General features: G+C 33.1%; 1 protein-coding gene across 3 annotated transcripts in view; it reads right to left on the bottom strand.

Annotated features, from left to right (window-relative positions):
- Positions 1–19704, bottom strand: part of LOC126971871 (klarsicht protein-like) — a 39886-nt gene extending 20182 nt beyond the window's left edge. Inside the window, exons 1-2 of one of the 3 annotated variants that reach the window (XM_050818399.1) lie at positions 19686–19704; positions 9403–9571 (exon numbers count right to left, since the gene is read on the bottom strand). In XM_050818399.1, coding sequence (XP_050674356.1) covers positions 9403–9460 — 58 coding nt within the window. In that variant the 5' untranslated portion in view covers positions 9461–9571; positions 19686–19704. Of the gene's footprint in view, positions 1–3232; positions 3451–9402; positions 9767–19685 lie in introns of those variants that run through there. The other 2 variants (XM_050818395.1, XM_050818403.1) reach the window with 2 other exon arrangements.
- Between the last annotated feature and the right edge of the window lie 668 nt (positions 19705–20372).

The raw sequence follows: 20372 nt of genomic DNA, 5'->3' as shown, positions 1-20372 counted from the left end.
CAAATACTGAAAAAATAAGTATTTTTTCTTATTTATTCGTAGTTTTAATAGTATCCTAGTGATGCTTGTTTTGCACACCCTACCAAAGCGATAATGTGACGTCATCGGCGTAAGGTCCACAGATAATGTAACTGGGTAGTAAGAATAAGAACGTCAAGCCTATAAAAAAAACTGTTTACCAAATTTTCAAGATGATCAAAGTAATTAAGCTTTATTGGCAATTTGTAATTATTATAATATAACTTTCAAAATGTAATTAACAAGTCATTGAAACCGACACATTAGATAAGAAAACCGGTTACATTAATAATTAAGGCTTACATAATAGATTCGAATGTACCGATTTTTACATCGATTCGGTTTATATAATAATATTAACATACTTTGTAATACTTTTAGATACAGAACAGATCGGAAACAAAGTCATCAATGACAAATATTTTGTTTGTAAATATTGATAATAAAAAAGGATGGCTAAATCAACAGCCACGTTGAGAATTAGATTATATATTTTTAATTTTACGAGACGAGCATGACGTTCAGCTGATGGTAATTGATACGCCCTGCCCATTACGATACAGTGCCGCTCGGGATTCTTGGAAAACCCAAAAATTCTGAGCGGCAAAACAATTGCGCTCGTCACCTCGAGACATAAGATGTTAAGTCTCATTTGCCCAGTAATTTCGCTATCTACGGCGCCCTTCAAACTGAAACACAGTTTACACACGGAAGCATTATTGCTTCACGGCAGAATTATTATTTTTGCTATAGCTAGAAAGCCTAAAACATACCGCGAGCCTATAGATGTGATTCATTTGAATTGTTTTGCATCGGTGCCCTCCTCAATTGAAGACACACCTAGTTGAAACATTAGTGACGAGTTTTTGTCTATATGGCTTTCACTTCCTTCCGCTGAGGAGTGTTGCAATCGAGTTGACTTGTCGATTTCAATCGACAACCATAATCGATTCATCGAGTGCGGTACTTGCATTATTGTATGCGTGACCAATTTTGATCTGTCAATGCACCTTCTTAATATATATAAATTACGTGACACGTTGTTTGTTCGCGATAGACTCCTAAACTAATGAATGGATTTTAATGGGGATTACTTAATGGAGTGCAGTTTGGTCCAACTTGAGAGATATGATAGTTTTATTTCGATTTGGGACCCATAATAATTTTTATTTTCAATTTTTGTTTTGTATGGACATATTTTCTGTGAGAGAATTTAGCGACGCACGGTTTGACAGTTCCGCTGGGAAACAATTTCATTATAACTGTTGTTATACACAAGCGAGTAGTGTATATATTATCAATATTATTGTATTAATATATGATAACGATTATAGCAATATTAGAACGATTTTTTTTGCAATTTGTGTCGATTCTACATTAGCCGAATGTATGTTTCATTATAACAACAGTTATAATGCAGGGAACATTTTTTACGAAATAATTTTTGATGTTTTGAAATATTATTGGCAAATTCCTATAAAACAGTATTTTTTTTTATTATCTACAGAACAACGTTTGTCAGGTCAGCTAGTAGTCCTAAATGTAATTCGAGATCAAAAATGTAAACAAAGAAATTTCACTATCAAAATGACAATTCAGAGATTATCAACATTTTTCTAAGTAGTTAAATTATAAACATATTTTGATTCATGATACATAAAACATAAATATAGTATATAAAAAAAATATTATTTACAAATGTCTTTTTTTGGTAATGGTTACCAAACATAGAATAGATAATTTAATAAGACTAGTCATACCTGTCACTACGTCCAAGATTTTTTGTAACATTTTCGTTTTTCTTCTGTAGACAAACCAAATGTTTAGAGCTTCTATTTTATTGCCAGTGACCAAACCAAAGTTTGCACAAAAAAAAAAATACATTTTAATCATCGGATGTATTTTATGCTATTTGACAAAGAGAAAACGTTGTGCAATATTAATTTTTATATATTTATGCTTCACTTATAATTTTAAAATGATATTTTTGTATATTTCGACGCGCACAATGGAAAATGTTTTCTTTTTAGTTGGCAACATCATTGCTTACATTTTTGATCTCGAATTAAATATTCGACTATAATTATGAAAAACTGTAATTACTATCGTTATAAAGGCTTATTTATTATGTTAAACATTAATGTATTCTCATTCATTCTCAGCTATGTTTTTTTCAATAAAAATTTCAGCTACTTGTATTAAATTTGCAAATTTTTATTGTTAAAGTTTAGAATAATAAATTAATCATAAGTGTAAAATTACTTAAATGTGTGTATTGTTTAGCGATTCAATATTCGAAATATTAAGGCGTTAATGCCAAGCGTGGCTGACTGTTTACGACTTATCAATCATTATCGGTTACAGCAACAAAAGATTTTGAGTTTTATTTTTCTTGATGTATCTTCGTCAGAGATGTTCTTCTCTTTCGCACACTTTGATTGTATTTGCGCTAGTATATTGTAAGTGTACTTATTTTTTAAATCTAATGGTGGGAGTGATTAAATACCACCAACTGAACTCCGAACACATTCGTGTTTGAATGATATAAAAAAGACAAATGTGGTGTCGTGGGACACCAGGTAGGAACGAAGTTCCTTCGGCTAATGTAGATTCGACACAAATTGCAAAAAAATCGTTCTAATATTGCTATAATCGTTATCATATATTAATATAATAATATTGATAATATATACACTACTCGCTTGTGTATGCGACTGTCGCGCCTGCGCACGTCTCATTTAACGGTTTTATTCCACGCACTTTTTTCCACGGATTTTTTCTTACGGTTCTATTATCACATTTTTTTCAGTTCGGTCGCGCAGCAAAATCTCTATCCCCTCCAAGCCGTAAGGAACTTCGTTCCAAAAATCAACATTGGGAATCGCACGATGTTCGGAATCAATACCGCCGCCTGCGATTAGGAATTACTAAACGCTTCAAATTGCAGTCTTAAATAATGCAAGAAACAATATTAAAAAAGTAAATATATCTAAAATACTCAAATCTTGAAACGAACGAAAAACTCATTCATAAATTTTTGGTTTTCAGCAAATTCAACATCATTTGAGCTAGTTTTACGTATATTATTGAAGTAAAAGAATAAAAAAAATTATCGACTTGAGCCGATAAGTACCCTGATTCGTAATTCAGCACAAAATATATCTTAATATGTTACAACAGACATTTAATTTCTATAAATAAACGACCTTAGTACCTGGATATGGCGGTATGTAGTTCCGATCCATTATGACACTGACTGCTCAATACGCGGGAGTTGCCTAGGCGGCAAGGTTAAAACTGCACTTGTTCAAAGACATTCTGCATTCAATCTTACTCCGTACGTACAAGGTTCAATTTAAATTAGCCGACCAATCGCTGAACGTGACGAAAATTTCGCTGTAGAGAAACTAGGTGGAGAGCTTATTGCAGTACCGTACGACAACAGCGATTGCCTTGAAATGGTTACGGTGTGTTACTAAATACTAATAGATTGTGATAGCTGGAAAACGATATTAAAATGCAACCCGTATAATGGAGTACAAGCGATAATGAACCTTATTTGACACTATGACTCTATCTAGACGAGTAAATAAGTAATTAATGCAAATTATTAACAATGTGAGGTGGCCTCGATTAATTTATACAGCCTGTCTGTTTAAATTAATAAGCAAAGCAAATTCTCTCATTATTTGTTTGTATATTGATAAAGGCCTCTTCTAACTTCTTCCACTCTTTTCTATCTTTATACTATCTATTTTCTATCTCCATCCTAGACCAAATCTTGCCTGCTATCGTCCTTAGTTCGTCTGACAATCTCCTGTATTGTTCTCCCCGTTTCCTTTATAGGTTTCAGGTATACCAGTCTGTGATATATTATACCCCGAAGGCTGTGTCCCGTCCAGCGCCATTTAAGTCTTCTAATAGCATAAGTGACATTATTTATTCTTGTTTTCTCTCTTATTTAACTTCTCTCATCCCTCATTTGACATATTCAGTTCCAAAAAATTGCGTGATGTTAAGTCTCACTAACCCAGTAATTTCATTAGCTACCGCTCCCTTAAAACTAAAACACAATAATCCTTGCACATTAACTGATTGATGGCAGTAAAAGCCGTGCAAGTAGTATTTACCGAGCCTGATATACTGTGAAAAGAAGCCTCCTACTAGTACTAGGGCAGCTATTGACTTAAATTAATCAATACATTTATAATTGCTTGTCCTGACTGACTGATTTATCAACGAAAAGCGAAAAATTTGATATAACCTGGGGCTACAAACTTAATACTTTGGTAAAAATTTCCTTAAATGACGTAAGTTAGCACTCAGAAGAAGAAGACATAAGAAGATTTATGGAAATTTCACCGCTGAGAGGATAAAATAAGAGATGAACGTATTTTGCATGGCAGTAATTTTCAAATACTACACATTACGTGTAGGAAATTCTATATACATCCTAAAATCAACATCCTATTTAAAAATTTATGTACACATATAACGACGTTTTTCAAATTTTAACCCTAAGAGGATGAATGAAGTAGAGATTGAAATTTTTTATGGGCAGATCGCCTATTTTGATGAAATGACCTGCAGTGAACATGACAGTGTTTAGCTAGTAAATAACAACAATGAATCAAAACTAGGCTGAGACCTCAGAACTTTAAAAGAACTAGTAAATAATAAGAATGAACAAATACTAGGTTGAGACGTCAGAAGTTAAATATTACTAATAAGTAATAAGAATAAACAAAAACTAGGTTGAGACCCGAGAAGTTAAATATTACTAGTAAATAATAAGAATCAATCAAAACTAGGATGTGGCATCAGAAGTTAAATATTACTAGTAAATAAAAATATTTAATAAAAACTAGCTTGAGACATCAGAAGTAAAATATTACTAGTAAATAATAAGAATTAATCGAAACTAGGTTGAGACTTCACAAATTAAATATAAGTTTTGTTTTATGATTCAATTGTCAAATATATTTATAAATATATTACTTATTGAAATACAATGACCACGCAGAGAAATGACCGTTAAAAATAATAATATACAATCATACTCAGAAAGATCTAAAAGATAATGTCAATACTTCATCAAACCTTAAATGAAATGAAAGACCTCAATATGCATCGAATCTATGATTAAACTATTGACCTGGTTACAGAGAACGACGACGAAAGAATAATTCATCAAATTAAAATGGATTACGAACAATAAATGTCAATGAACTTTCGTTTAAATTAATGTAAGTAAATCACAAGGCATAATACATATCTGGTAGACCAAATAAAACAGGAAGTGACGACGTGCTTGCAATAATAACTTACATAACTGATTATTTCACCAACGCATAAATTATCGCGTCTTTTATCTTAATTCAAGATTATATATTTAATTGAGACAAAGAAATATTTTTAATAGTGTGAAAAGAGAAATTTTATTAGTATATGCATAACATTTTAAATTATATTGTGAATAATCTTTTCATGTATCTGTATAAATGTGCTGAGAAGATTTGTAAAAATGTACAACTATACAATATTTTTCGACCAATAACGTTGATTAATCTGCAACTAGTATATAAAAGTGATGATCGCAAGTTTTGTAAGTAAGCAAGTCATGTTAGCTTGGAACTAGGCAAATCTAGTGTCAACCTTGTTCAACTTATATAATTAGAACCAAAATATTGTGTAAGTGTGGCTAATCAATATGCCAGAAACGAAATACATGATGATTATAACAATATAGTTGCAGTTAAAACAACTGAAAGATTGAAGCGGTTGCATTTGTAGAGGTTTACGATACTGTATTGAATGCAAATAAAATTATGTTATAGCTACCTAGAACAGGACACAGCGATTATTTGCCCAACCAATTGGCATGTTTACATGTTGTTAATGTTTTTGCCAAGTCTTACGCAACAGTTGCAGTTGCAACACTAGCGAGAGATAATGATCAGATAATGATCAGTTAAGAAAAACTTTGACATCTGTTTTTAGCGACCTACTTGGGTATGCTAAATTTGGAGCTTGCTGAAGCTTTGCTGGGAGAAATTATTTTTTATCAGCCACCGTCGGATGAACGAACTTACTGCCTATGACATTTTGTTAGGTAATCATATGGGTTGCTATTATACTTATTTGTGCCAGATACGTGTCATGAATCTAAAAGTTTTTTATGGAATTAGAGATAAGCTAAATTTTGATCTATCTGAAGCTTTAGGAGAGATAATGTTTTATCAGCCATGTTGACATGAGCGGACTGGCTATGACATTTTGTTGGGTATTGCTATTTTACTTATTTGAAAAGACATATATTATATTGACTGTGAAATTGTGCCAGATATTTGTCATGGTTCTATGTATTTTCTATAGGATAAGACAAATGGGCGTATGGATGATCATTAAAATCACTGGAGCACTGCAGACCTTTTTAGGAGGGATAATGCGATTCCTTATTAACCTAAAACATCGCAACACTGATGATATTCTAGTTTGTGGAGTTTGGTGCGTTGTTTGAATCCGGCCAGTAGTAGAAATCAGGTCGAAAATTCGCATGGCCAATCAATTTCATCCCGTATTTGACTTTTAATTGACTTTACAACCTTTGCTAATCGTCGCGTCGGAATTTAGTTCGTTTACTATAGTGATTACTTGTCACCTTGTCATTACCACCCTTCGACATAACCTGTTTAAGAGAAGTATTGGCAATATTTCCACGTGAAGTGATAACAATTTTGATAAGAACGTACGTCGAATACTTACACAATTACAAAATTCGATTATTTTATTTGGGCGTTCCTTTGTGCTGCTACTAATTTTACAGTCCCAAAGCCCGCAGTATAAGGAAAAAACAGAGAAAATTATGCAAGTTGATGACAAAGATTTTGCTATTGATAAGACTTATAGAATTAACAACTGTACGGAAACATGAAATTCTAAGATAATGTTTATTTCAGGATGAATGTACTATCACAAGCATATACTTACAATATACTAACGAATAGACAAACAGAGCGTGTTAAAGCAAAGAAGATTTCCAACGGAGATACAGCAAGCTAAAAAGGGTATACGAATCTACTGTTAATGTAACCGGTTTTGATTGAAAAGTCGTAAACAGTTATCCACGCGTGTCATTAGCTCCTTAGAAATTTTAATAATAAACAATAACTTATTTGGTGTCAATAATATACCATCGGGCTTTCAGCGCTATACTCCAGTAGTATTCTAACTCTATGAGCAGAAGCATGGTATAATTACTAATATAGAATATAAACCAAATGCCATATATGTTATTCTGAGAACTAGTCGTGTTCTATTTCCGGATTTCGCAGACGTTCAGAAATTAAAATAGTCCTCTATAGGGAAGATACAAATGTTAACTTAACAGAAGGCGAATATGAATATGCAAATACGTAGCAATACTGAATATGGCAGAGATTGTACAGATGGCAAAATAATGCGTAGGTGAACGTGGGTGAACGAGTTTAAAATAATTTTAACTTATTAGTACTTAGAAACATCTCGATAACTATCCACGAAGTAAACCTTTTTTTAATGAAAATAAGGGACCAGACAAACAGGACGTTCAGTTGACGGTAATGGATACAATGTAGTGCCGCTCAGGATTCTTGAAAAAAACACAAAAATTCTGCTCTCGTAAATGCAATTGCCTCGACACATAAGATGTTAATTCTCAATTGCCCAGTAATTTAATTAGCTACGGCGCTCTTCAGACCGAAACACAGTAATGTTTACACATTACTGCTTCACGGCAGAAATAGGCGCTGTTGTGGTATAATCTAGCCCGCATTCCGTGCAAAGGAGCCTCCCATTGGTGAACTCGTTACTTGTCCTGACTTCGCTTTGGAATTTTGCGAGTTGAACTTTTTAATAGCAAAGAGTTGCAAAACAATATTGGTTTCGTAAGCAAACGTGTTTACCTATTTATTATAATAATTATTTTAGGAATGGATGTTACCGATTCACATTTTATTCAAAACGGTCCAATTACTTTTAGTGTTTCCTCGTTACAAACAAGAATATAAATCTTCCCTATTTATAAAATTGATATTTACCACTCTATTCGTTGGTAAATTAAAACCAAATGTCAACTTGAAAATGTTAAGACAACATGACAAACCATATAACAGAATTCATCTTTGGATATTTACTATTCTTCATACATTTCGTTTTAATCATACTAATTCAGAGTTCTTAAACTGAAACCAATCATAGAGTTTCCCTGCGAGATCGAATCGGAAATGAGGAGATCCGTAGGAGGACCAAAGTTACCGACATAGTCCAAATGATTGCGAAAATGAAGGGCAGGGCACATAGCTCGACGGACAGAGGGCTGTTGGGGCAGTAAAGTCCTCGAATGGCGACCCACAAGATGGACCGATGATGTGGTCAAGATCGCCCGAATACGTTGGATGAGGGCAGCGCAGGACCGATCGTCGTGGAAATTTCTCCGTCTTTGGGGGAGGCCTTTATCCAGCAGTGGACGTCTTCCGGCTGATGCTGATGATGATGTATCAAAAATAAACAGATAATTAACTAAACATTAAATGAAACAACGTATAAACAAACTACGACATAAAACACCTTGGTTCAGTGATCAAAATAAGGAAACTTCAATTTATCACTATCATTCAATTACCAGCCGCCGCACGCGACGTTATCCAGAAAGCTATAAATCAGCAAAACATACCGGTATCCGATCTATTGTCTAATATTCATGCAAAATCTATTAATTTTGCCTAGACAGATAAAAAGACAAATATTCTATAAATTATTATGTGGATCCAGTAGTAATTGTAAAACACACAGCAAGTGAATGAAAAAAATTCAATAGACTGATTCGAATTTGTTACGACTTTATCTAATATATATAAAATTCTCGTGTCGCGGTGTTTGTTACCAAACTCCTCCGAAACGGCTGAACCCATTTGTTTGAAAATTTGTGTGTATTCGGGTAGGTCCCAGAATCGGCCAACATCTATTTTTCATACGCCTAAATGATAAGGGTCACCCACTTCTAAATATTTATTTCATTTTGATTCAGCATTAAAAAATACATACAACTTCAAATTTACGCCCTTCTACGATCTATATTTATTTTGTATGGCGATTTTTATATTATTCTGTTCCATCAACAAAAACCGCTATATGGTTGCAAGATGGCAATCGAATATAAAGATTATTGTTGTACGATAAATTTTATGTACGATATATTTGGTAGGTCGTCATCAATTTTTTAAACCCAAAAAATTTTAATTATTGAATTTTTCTTCATTACTTTATATGACAATACAACGTTTGCTGCAACAGTTAGTTATGAGCATATATTTTTATTCTGAAGCGTCTTAAAAGAAAACTTACCACCAGCGTCTTCAATAGATGTCTGCGCTGTTTGCACCACTGCACTCATTTCGGACATTACAAAATTCACTTCACAAATGTCTTTAAATCAATATAACAAATTCACAACAACATTCCATAGAGTAAATCTAAATCTATGTAGCTATAGCTGCGCACACGTCAGTTAATTCTAAATTTAAAATATTCCAGCATGTGTTACACAGTCGGCGTCTAAATCAGCACTGAAGACTGCCGTAACGCGTAAGTCGTTTCGACTGTATACAGTATAACACAAGCCATTAGATTCGCGAAACAAAACAAAATAAACATGAATATCTGTATTGTTATCCTAAAGCAATGATAAGCGCAATGTAGCGTGGAAATGGACTTTCTCTGCTATTCAATGATCTTGGGAAAAATGCACTTTCATACCTTTTTGTGTGTTCTAAGTCTCGTAATATTTTTACTGATTGCAACACTGAAAACGCTTATATTTTCGTGGTTGATTTTAGTGTTGTAAGATATATTTTTGATCTAAAAAAAATGTATGGTGTTTTTATGTTCATACCCAAGTGTTAACATTGTTAATATGAGATTGGGTAATTGTTGAATAATACACGTTATATTTCCATATTCCTTTAAACATTACGTTTAACCAATCTCAATCAACCTACGCATAGAAAAAAAAAAATCTATACACATATATATAAAATTGGAGTGTCTGTTTGTAATATTGAAATAATCGTTTTTTACTACATGTATATGTATGTATGTTTATACGGTACATACATACAATAACATTTTTTTGAATTTTTTTTTGACGGGACTTTTTGGCAGGTAACTGATGTAATAAGAAGTAACTAAGGCTACGTTTATTTTAGAAAAATTATTTTATTTTCGAAATATAAAGTAATGTTGCAATGTCCTAGAAACGGTTTAACTCTAAAAATAATTTATATGGCAAAACTACGTTTGCCGAGTCAGCTAGCATAAAATAATATTATTCCACAAAATAATGATACTCATTTTATTTATATAGAAAATAATTCAAATTTATAAAATGTCGCGATTCAAATAGAAATTCAATCATTCATCATAATGATTCTATTATCAAATGCGGTTTGATATTTGCGTAATAATTCAAGTTTTCACTTTTTACGATCAAGTTGAGTAAAAGTTGTTTTTTCGTACAATCGTCGTGTCACGAAGGCTCTAAGTTAAGAATATATTATTATTATAGTGTTCTGAAGAGCTGTTCAACCTGATTCCTGCCGCCGAATTCCACCTTCGCACGACACGCCACAAATTAGGATATCATCCCCACCATCTGGATGTGTGGCGGTCCTCCACAGTGCGGTTTTCAAGGAGCTTTCTTCTACGTACTACAAAGCTGTGGAATGAGCTTCCTTGTGCGGTGTTTCCGGGACGATACGACATGGGTACCTTCAAAAAAAGCGCGTACACCTTCCTTAAATACCGGCAACGCTCTGTTCCTGTTGTGATTCCTCTGGTATTGCAAGAGAATGTGGGCGGCGGTGATCACTTAACACCAGGTGACCCGTACGTTCGTTTGTCCTCCTATTCCATAAAAAAAAATATATATATTATTATATTTTATGACACTAGAAAATTTACATATTAGTTGAACCTTAGTAACTTTTTTATGAAAATAAGGGACGAGACGGGCAGTACGTTCAGCTGATGCTAATTGATACGCCTACCCGTTACAATGCAGTGCCGCTGAGGATTCTTAAAAAACCCAAACATTCTGAGCGGCACTACAATTGCGCTCGTCACCTTGAGACATAAGATGTTAAGTCTCATTTGCCCAGTAATTTCACTAGCTACGGCGCCCTTCAGACCGTAACACAGTAATGTTTACACATTACTGCTTCACGGCAGAAACAAGCGCCATAATCCAGCCGGCTTCCTGTGCAAAGGAGTCTCCCACCGATATACACACCATTATACCCACCTAGCCTGTGCAAAGAAGTCTCCAGCTTGAAAATTAATGTATGTGTTAGAAATAATGTCGCGGACGAGAATAAATCCATTCTAAAGTTCTTCGAAAGACAAACAACACATCAATTATGTACATATTTTGTAAGCACCTTAAATTATTCAATTATTTCCATTTTATTACAATTTTAAATTAGCCATTTACAATTTCTTTTACCAAGTCGCGAATCGGTGGCGTAAGCCGGTTTGCTATTCTGATTTAGGTCGAAGTTTAACGTCTAAATAATGAAAACAGAATAAAATGGATGCTAGAAGAACAAAAGATTTTTTTTTAAACAAAGGCTTAACTGTTGTACAGGTTCATCGTTATAATATGAACTGTTTGTTTCAATGCAATTTTTTATTATTTTAAACTGATAACACTCACTTCTGGGATTAATTACACAGATTTAATTTGAAAACGCATACATTTTCGTGGTTAAATAGAAAAACAGAAAGAAAGAATCAAACGGTTGGCTCAGTGGAAGAGGGCTCGTAACGAGTCCCGCATCGCTCAAAATTTTGTTTTCAAATGTTTTAATGCGTTCACAATGAGTTTTTAAGAGGATTTTGAATATGGCAAAACAAAAATCCAATTGCCTTTCATATTGATGAGGGCTCGGCACTGAGCAATAGAACTCAGTTTTATAATGGTGAATTTTACAGTTTTTGTATGTTCAAAAATGATAACAATCCGTTTATTTCTTCAAATAATGCTACTTTAGTATCTAGTCCTGTAAAATGGCGTAAATTTAATTCCAAAATAATAATCCAGTATGGTAGAGTTTAGTTAGAGAAATAAATCATAGAAGAAAAACCTGCTTCAGTATTTAGTACATATGTATGTATTTTATCTAATAATAAACAGTATTTTTCTCATGTTATGTACTTCAAAGACCTGAATTTTTGTTTGAAGTTTTAAAAAATTAACATATTTTGTTGAATATCCTATACAGTTCTCTTAATGTAATCGAAATGAAACGACGCAAAACGTAATAAGTCACTACACATCTCCCAGTTTTTTCACGATATCAGATTGGAATTGGTCTCCGCTGCCGTCCAACTAGATACCGCACTACCTAAGAACAATAGCTTTTTTAATACGGCAACTATTAGATGCTTGTGTGCGTGGCATCGTTCAAGTTTTGTAACATACGCTTCGTGTTATTTTACATTGAAATTAATAAAATACATAATAATTACTGATCATATGTGATCCCAGTGTCTTTCTTATTCCTTAGTATTATTTTTACAAAGTTTTACCACGCAACCCGGCATTTTAGTTTCAATTATAAGCAAAGTTTAACAGAACATGTGGCACGTCAACGCCGCTTGGGCGTACTATTAGTAGCCGCACTTGGCAGTCGCAACTACGACTACGCCTGCGGTATCTAGTTGGAGCGTAGCGGAGACCAATCCTAATTATAAGCTTTAATTAAAGAAAAAATCAAGGCGATATTTTCAATTATTTAAAAATGGCGTTAAATTGTATGTTAACTATCTGTCAATAATTAAATGATTGAATTTGATCACGGCAAATAGAACTAATATGAAAGAAACAATAATCATAAGTTTATTTGCAATATCTGATACTATAGTATATACTAAACGAACAAAGACATGGCCCATTTTCGAACAACTTCTTTAACATAAAATTAAAATAAACTGATAGAAATTTAAGTGTATTGTTTCGCTATAGAGTTAGAGATATCTACACAGGATACTGTGTTGGAACGCGTTAAAAAGCGACAAGAAAGAAGCCGGCCGTAGCGGTAAACGGGATGAACTAGTATCCATAGAAGCTGGCACTACCGTTATGATCTGAGCACTATAATTAATATTATAATATCATGACTTCATCTTAATATAATCTCGCCTATTGCTTCGGTCAATCTCACTCATCGGAATGACACAAGAAGGGTTCCTTAGCATCGTACACGATATAAAATAAAAAAAATGTATGTGTACTTATGTATGCATGAAGATTCTTTGGCCTAACAAAGCAAAAATCCTTATAATTAATTATTCCTCGTGCTATTCTACGTTTGTTTAGTGGCTTTGAACGATGGCTTTGAAAATTAATTATTAAATACGGCTGTACGGGCTTGAACCCTTTGCCTATCCTAATACAACGAAGAAACAAAAGAAAAAATAACCAATGTCGCAAACGTCAGAAACTTTTAGGAACCAACTTCACCCTTTTACTTTTGTGTTACAGTGATGCGCGCGCATGTCAAAATTTCATTCTCATAATTTTTTTTAAAGTCGTCCTCCCACCTTCTAATCTGCCTAACTTTCCTTCGTTTCCCGTCTCTTGGATACTATTCTGTAACGGTCTTTGTCCATTTCTCTTTCTTTATTTTTTTTATTTTTTTCGACGAGTACACAGCTGTCAAGTCTATTCGTATAGACGACCTGAAGCCCGACTAACCAATTTTGATATTTGTAAATGTTTGCTAGTTTAATATTCAAAACACAAAAGTCTTAAGGTGAAATCTAGTTTCTAGATATCTGTACTGCAACTTTCATTTACATACATGTGACTGCATATTAGTAAAGTTGCACGGGAGGTGTCGTCTTAAGGCAGATAACACCATATGCGCCGAGTAGGATTACTTTCGAATATACAGAGAGTACTTACCTCTTATAATTTTCCTTTCTAATAATTATCTAATTCTTAAAAAAGAATATTATGTAACATTATAGAATTAAACGAAAGCAGACGCTTTGAAAAAACATTCTCACTATGAAACAAAGAAAGATCTAAATAGTTTTACGAGTGGGTTTTACTTTTTATTTTCGCTTTAATTAATCCTAATTTAGTAATTAAGTGTGTATGGGTATAACTCACTAATAAAATGAATTTAATAAGCTCATAACATTGAATTCAATTTGGATTGCTGGATCCCATAGACACTCACACAAAGTGACATAAAAATCGCGAGTGTAAGACGTAGCTTGTCACGCACACTAAAGTATTACACCTGGCCTGTTTTTATCGGTTGTCTAACAACAAGAGACTCTATCTAGAGGTATAAATTATCTTAGATATTAATAAATTACTTTTCATCTTGATTACTCTGTGTCAATTTCAATCAGATTTTAACTCAAGTTCCAGTTAAATAGCCTTTACAAGTAATAGGTTTAGAATTATTATCTACTTTAACATAGAGAGATTTCACACTTTCTTAATTAAATTGTAACTACCATAATGTAATCAAAGAAACAGTAAAACTGCACGCTTACGCGCAAATTAATTATCGCAAAAGCACAAAAACTTTCGAAAACCCGTCTGCTAAACTTGAAATTAACTGCATGATATTTTAGCAAGAAAATGATGCCACCATTAAGTTGTGTATTGCTTCATTCGTTGCAGTTTATTGAAAGGCACAGTGACTGAGGTCTTTAACACTAATACCAACATAATAATACTTAGTTGAATTGTAGTACATTGTGAAGGAGTACTTTGTATACATATGTATGTAGAGGAAATATTGTTTCGGATATAGTCAAAAGCTACTCAAAATTTAAACATTAACATTAACTATGTGTCAATGGGAAACATAGCCCTTGTTAAGCCGAACATTGCAACATTTAATATAAAGGTATTGAAAATTATTGTATTGACAGTTGACGATTCACTAGTACAACTATCATAATATTATATTACATTTTCAAGTGAAATAAAAGCCGAACAAAGTATGTCAATAAAATGACAATTTTTTGGCTTCTTCGACAGGGATTTATTTTCTGAAAATGGTTTCATTTACAATCCTCTTTCATGTCAATTTATGCAATACCACTGCATAGGAAACAAACTGATTTCTTGCGCTTAATTTATCTTGTTGGATTTATCCTGGTAGCATTTTTTAATTTATGTTAAGTGATCACCGCCGCCCACATTCTCTTGCAACAGCAGAGACACCAAGCGTTGCTGGCTTTTAAGGAAGTTGTACGCGCTTTTTTTGAAGGAACCCATGTCGTATCGTCCCGGAAACATCGAACAAGGAAGCTCATTCGACAGCTTTGTAGTACGTGGAAGAAAGCTCCTTGAAATCCGCTCTGTGGAGGATGATATTATATATAGCATTTAGGCCACGTACAGATGTAGAGCGTAGGTCTTAAATAGCCGTAGGTGTTCACATGGTCAGTTAATAACTCGTATAAGGAGGTGGCAGAGCTGGTTTGCGAGGTCGAAGCTACTGTGGACGCACTGCGCTGGAGGCGTTTAGTGACCTCATTGTCTGAACGGGGGCTGCGCCCGCGCATAACCCCGGAGCCCTATTTAAAATATTTTCAACAGATGTATCGATGGCATTTACATGTCATATGTTTCAATGTTTCTGAATGTCTTTGACAAAAATTATGACAGTTTATGCATCAGACATATAGCCCTAACATTATCTGACTTCGGCCTCTTCTGAATTCTAAAGAACGTGTCTTGTTGACATCGAAAAATTTTCAAATAGATTCCTTTAGAATTTGAGCAAAACAAATGCGCTTTGAGATAGAAGAAGCGGCACAAGAAACTCTCCCAGCATTATTTTTTGCGTTTTTTTTTTAATAAAATGTACAATATTTTACTGTCATTGTTACAAAAATAATCTAGTCCCAGGCTATCCGATTACTTAGATATTCAGCTGTTTTGAATCATTTGAATTTATTTATAGATAAGGCCTTAATAGTCACTACGGCCTTTATTTTAAAAGTGCATACCTACATTTATCGTTAAAGCTATTATGTATCTTATGAAGCCTAGCCAACAGGAGAGGATTATCTTTTGATTTAGATACTTATTGCGTTATATAAGACGGCAAATACATTAATTAAATGTAGGTACATAGACTTCGACAAAAAAATGTCTTGAGTTTTCAAATGCGAATAAACTTTTTCCACAACCTATTACTTTTTATCAATACATTTTACTGCTGACTGCAGAACTGAAGCAAAAAGGTAATTGTCACGAATGTTTACGGTTGTGCTTTTGCCACCGATCGAACGCAAAATTTAAAAACATAACAGCACCGGGTGATGTCATCGAATCCGCGAAGTGAAACTCGTTACACAAGTCTTTCCCCGCGTCGCGGTCGAACCGGACTTATTAACAAAATTGGCTATAATCAAGAAATTATATCTGGAACCACTTGTTTCCGTGTCGTTAAAAGCGTAAATTATCATCTATAAATTATCATATATATATATATATAAGAGATATCCACGTATATAGTCACTCATCACGATATCTCTGGAACCATTAGAGCTAAAGACTTGAAATTTGGTAGGAATATTCTTTTCACCGAAAATTCAGCTAAGAACGGATTTTACGAAATTCCACCCGCAAGAGTTTTTTTTATTATGAACAGAACAACGTCTCGGGTCAGCTAGTTAATAATAAAATATTATATCATTAAACAAGTACACACAATTTGTTATATTTTTAAAGTGATAACCGTCACTTCTAGGATTAATTATTACACAAATTGTGTATTAATCCTAGAAGGTTATCACTTTAAAAATATAACAAATTGTTTACATTTACAGGAGCGACATCTCAAGTCAATTTCGTAATATGCAAATATTGGGGTTGAGTAGGTTATCAACTGTAAAGTAGATCCTGTAGATGAAGCCACAACCTGAGAGTTGAACCTGAATCCTGTATGCTTTATCCAGGATTTTATAACTATACGACACTCGAACGGTTAGCTCAGTTGGTTAGAGTACCGGCACGGAACGCCGGAGGTCGTGGGTTCGAGTCCCGCATCGTTCAAAAAATTTTGTTGTTATTAAAATTTTATTTAAGTACACACATATAAATAACTATATCCTTTTTATATTTCCGTTTCCGTCTGTCCTGGGATGAATCTCGAAAAGCGCAATAGTTGACAACTGATAATATAGACAGAGCGGAAATTACTATTGTCACTTTAACCATTATTTGAGAAACGAAAAAAATCAAACCGTTTGTTTAAAATTTGTTTGTTTAAAAATTAGTAGATTTTGTTCTATTCAAATAATCTTGTTCTAGTTAAAACTCAAATATTTTTATTTATAATAAGATAAGAAATCGCTTATTGAAAGTCAAATTCTACCCACCACCCCTTCCAAAAAGAGTAACCTGAAAAGAACTAGGGGAAAAAAACTCAGTGTCTAGATAATTCCTATACATTGATTTAAATTCTATTCAAAAATATTACCCCATTATAACTAAGATATTAAAATAAAGTCACATTCAGAATGTTTCTTTCACCATGAAAAAGTACAGTCAATTAAAAAAAGCTTCAGTGTTCAGTTAACAAAAATCTTACTTTGCAAATTGAATTTTATCAAATTAATGTATAATAGTCATCAATACTCGATAAAACAACGAAGTTTGAACGAAATCTGGCCGATTAAACTGGGTCCAAATGAGTCGGTTACAAACAAACATACATTCAGGTGAAGCTAATAAAAAATATAAGTCTTTACGAGAAACGAAATAAACGAGATCAATTAAAAAGTCCGGACTACTAACAAAATGTCAAGCTAAAAGTCAGAACTTAATTTAAATTACTAAATGGTTACAATCCCTACTAATATTATAAATGTGAATGTAAGTTTGTTTGTTACGCTTTTACACCGGAGCTATTGAATCGATTTTGATGAAATTTGGTACAGCGATAGACTAGAGCTTGGAAAAGAACATAGGCTACATTTTATCCTGGTATAATCCATGGATCCTGCGGGGTTTGTGAAAAACTAAAATTCACGTCGATGAGATATAACTAAATCAATAGTAGGTTTAGTTTGCCATAGAAATCTTCCTCAAAATAAGATTCATATAATATGTTGGGAACGGGAGCGAAAACGGGAACCGGAACTGGAATAGGACATGAGAAAAACTTTAATTCCAAATTTACTTATTATTTTTAAAAACCCATTACATAGCGAAGTCGCGGGCATCAGCTAGTAAGTATATATTAATCGCTCTCAGCACTTTAGATAACCTTAGATATGACGACATAGACATTACCTTGGTATTGCTTATTATCATTATATTATAATAATGTTTCAAAACATTTAAAATAATAATTTAGTTCTTTAACTTCATAATGATTATAGAACAAGTTTTTTATTTAATTAAAACGTTTAGCGAATATTTTAGATCTCTCTTTGAAGGCATACTATGATTTGGAGTAGTTAAAGTTTACATGTAGGTAGAAATGCCAAAAGATAAAATGTATATAGGTATGATATTATACAAATGATTTGAGTTTTCTTTAGTGTTGATTCCGCCAATATTTGTCATTAAACAATTCGACACGTGTTTCGCCTCTACACGAGGCATCCTCAGGACGTGTTGTCTCGCCAGAATCTGGCACGAGACTGACAAAGATCAGTGAACACAAAAGAAAACTCAAATCATTTGTATAATTATGGATTTCCGCAAAGTAACGCCTACTTTAATAAATTTTCAGATATAATATTATACAACAGAAATCTTTACGTCGAATATCGAAAATTCGGAACACATTCACAACTGGAAAAAAGTGTCGATTTCTGTTGCTTTATGGCCGCCACAAAAGTCAATGTTATAATAAATGTAAACGAAACAGACATTAGAAAATAATGTCTCTTCTTAATGCTCTTTGTAAACACTCAAAATAGAACAATTCAGGGACTCCGCAATTAATCACACAATCGTTAATAGAATACTCGCAAAATACCTTTATTTATTTACTCTGTGTATATGCATTGTTATTGTTGCATCTGTATTACTATACTCAATAACTCTTGTATGTTGTATAACTTTACATATTATATTTTAATTGAAATGATTTGTAAAATGACGCTGTAGAAGTGGGAACGAGTTTCTTGCCACCTCTTCTCATTAAAACTCAACCGTTTCCGAAGTGATAGTAAATGTAACCAAAATGAAAACTTTTGACATTTAAAACTGTTATTTTTTGACCTACGTGAATAAAGTGTATTTGATCTGATTAATTGTTCTTTTGTAAGCAGTAATTCTGTTGCAACGTACAATAGTAATAACAGTTAAATGAATCTCAATCTTTCATCTCTCTTTCATAAAAAATACATATTTTTTTTAAAGTTTATTACTTTTGGTAGTACCATATGATTTTGGATAGCTAACATAGTCGTTTCCCAACATACCTTGTCATTTTCTGCAAAATTATTGAATAGCAAAGAACACAGAAACTAAAGTAATATTATGTTATCGATGTAGAATCGTAGCAAACCAACTCTGACTAAAGATATAATAATACCCGAAGGTCGTGTTATATCAACAACAACACACGATTACTCGCCTCAAATGAATATAAATAATAATAACGTAGTATCACTTATTTAAATAAAATATGAACGTTTCACATTATTCAAGATAAAAGTTAATGCTTAAAAGACACACCGGTCGCGCAAATGGCGCGCGAGTTGCAACTGGGGACTGGCACGAGCAACAATCACAGCTGATTTGAGCCAGAGCTTACAGCATTTAACCTATGGGAGACGGTACGAATACTAATAAAATATTGTATTAATTTTTAGGGCCTTAAGTATTTGTTACGGAAATACTAAAACAATGTTTGATGAATTTTTACTGTTGATTGAATATTTTTTATGTCAACACTAAAGTGTTGATAGTTGATATGTAACAGCAAAAAGAAGGAAAAAAGTGTGTGAGTACTTATGTATGCACGCAAGAAGTTATACTTCTTTGGCCTAATAAAGCCAAAATCCTTAAAATTATTTATTCCTCGTGCTATTCTACATTTGTAGAAAGAACAATATAGTAAAATTTTGCAACGATGGATTTGACAATTAATTATTAAATAACGAATACGGCTGTACGGGCTTGAACCCTTTGCCTATCCTAATAATGGACCAAGGAATCAAAAAAAAAATAGGGAATGTCCCAAAAGTCAGAAAATTTTAGGAAGCAACTTCACCCTGTTACTTTTTTATTACAGTATCTTTAAGTTACACTGTCATCATTT

Source organism: Leptidea sinapis, chromosome 2 (genome assembly GCF_905404315.1).
Source record: "Leptidea sinapis chromosome 2, ilLepSina1.1, whole genome shotgun sequence".
Taxonomy (NCBI): Eukaryota; Metazoa; Arthropoda; class Insecta; order Lepidoptera; family Pieridae; genus Leptidea; species Leptidea sinapis.
Note: the sequence above shows the minus strand (reverse complement) of the source record. Positions and strands in the feature narration are given on the sequence as shown.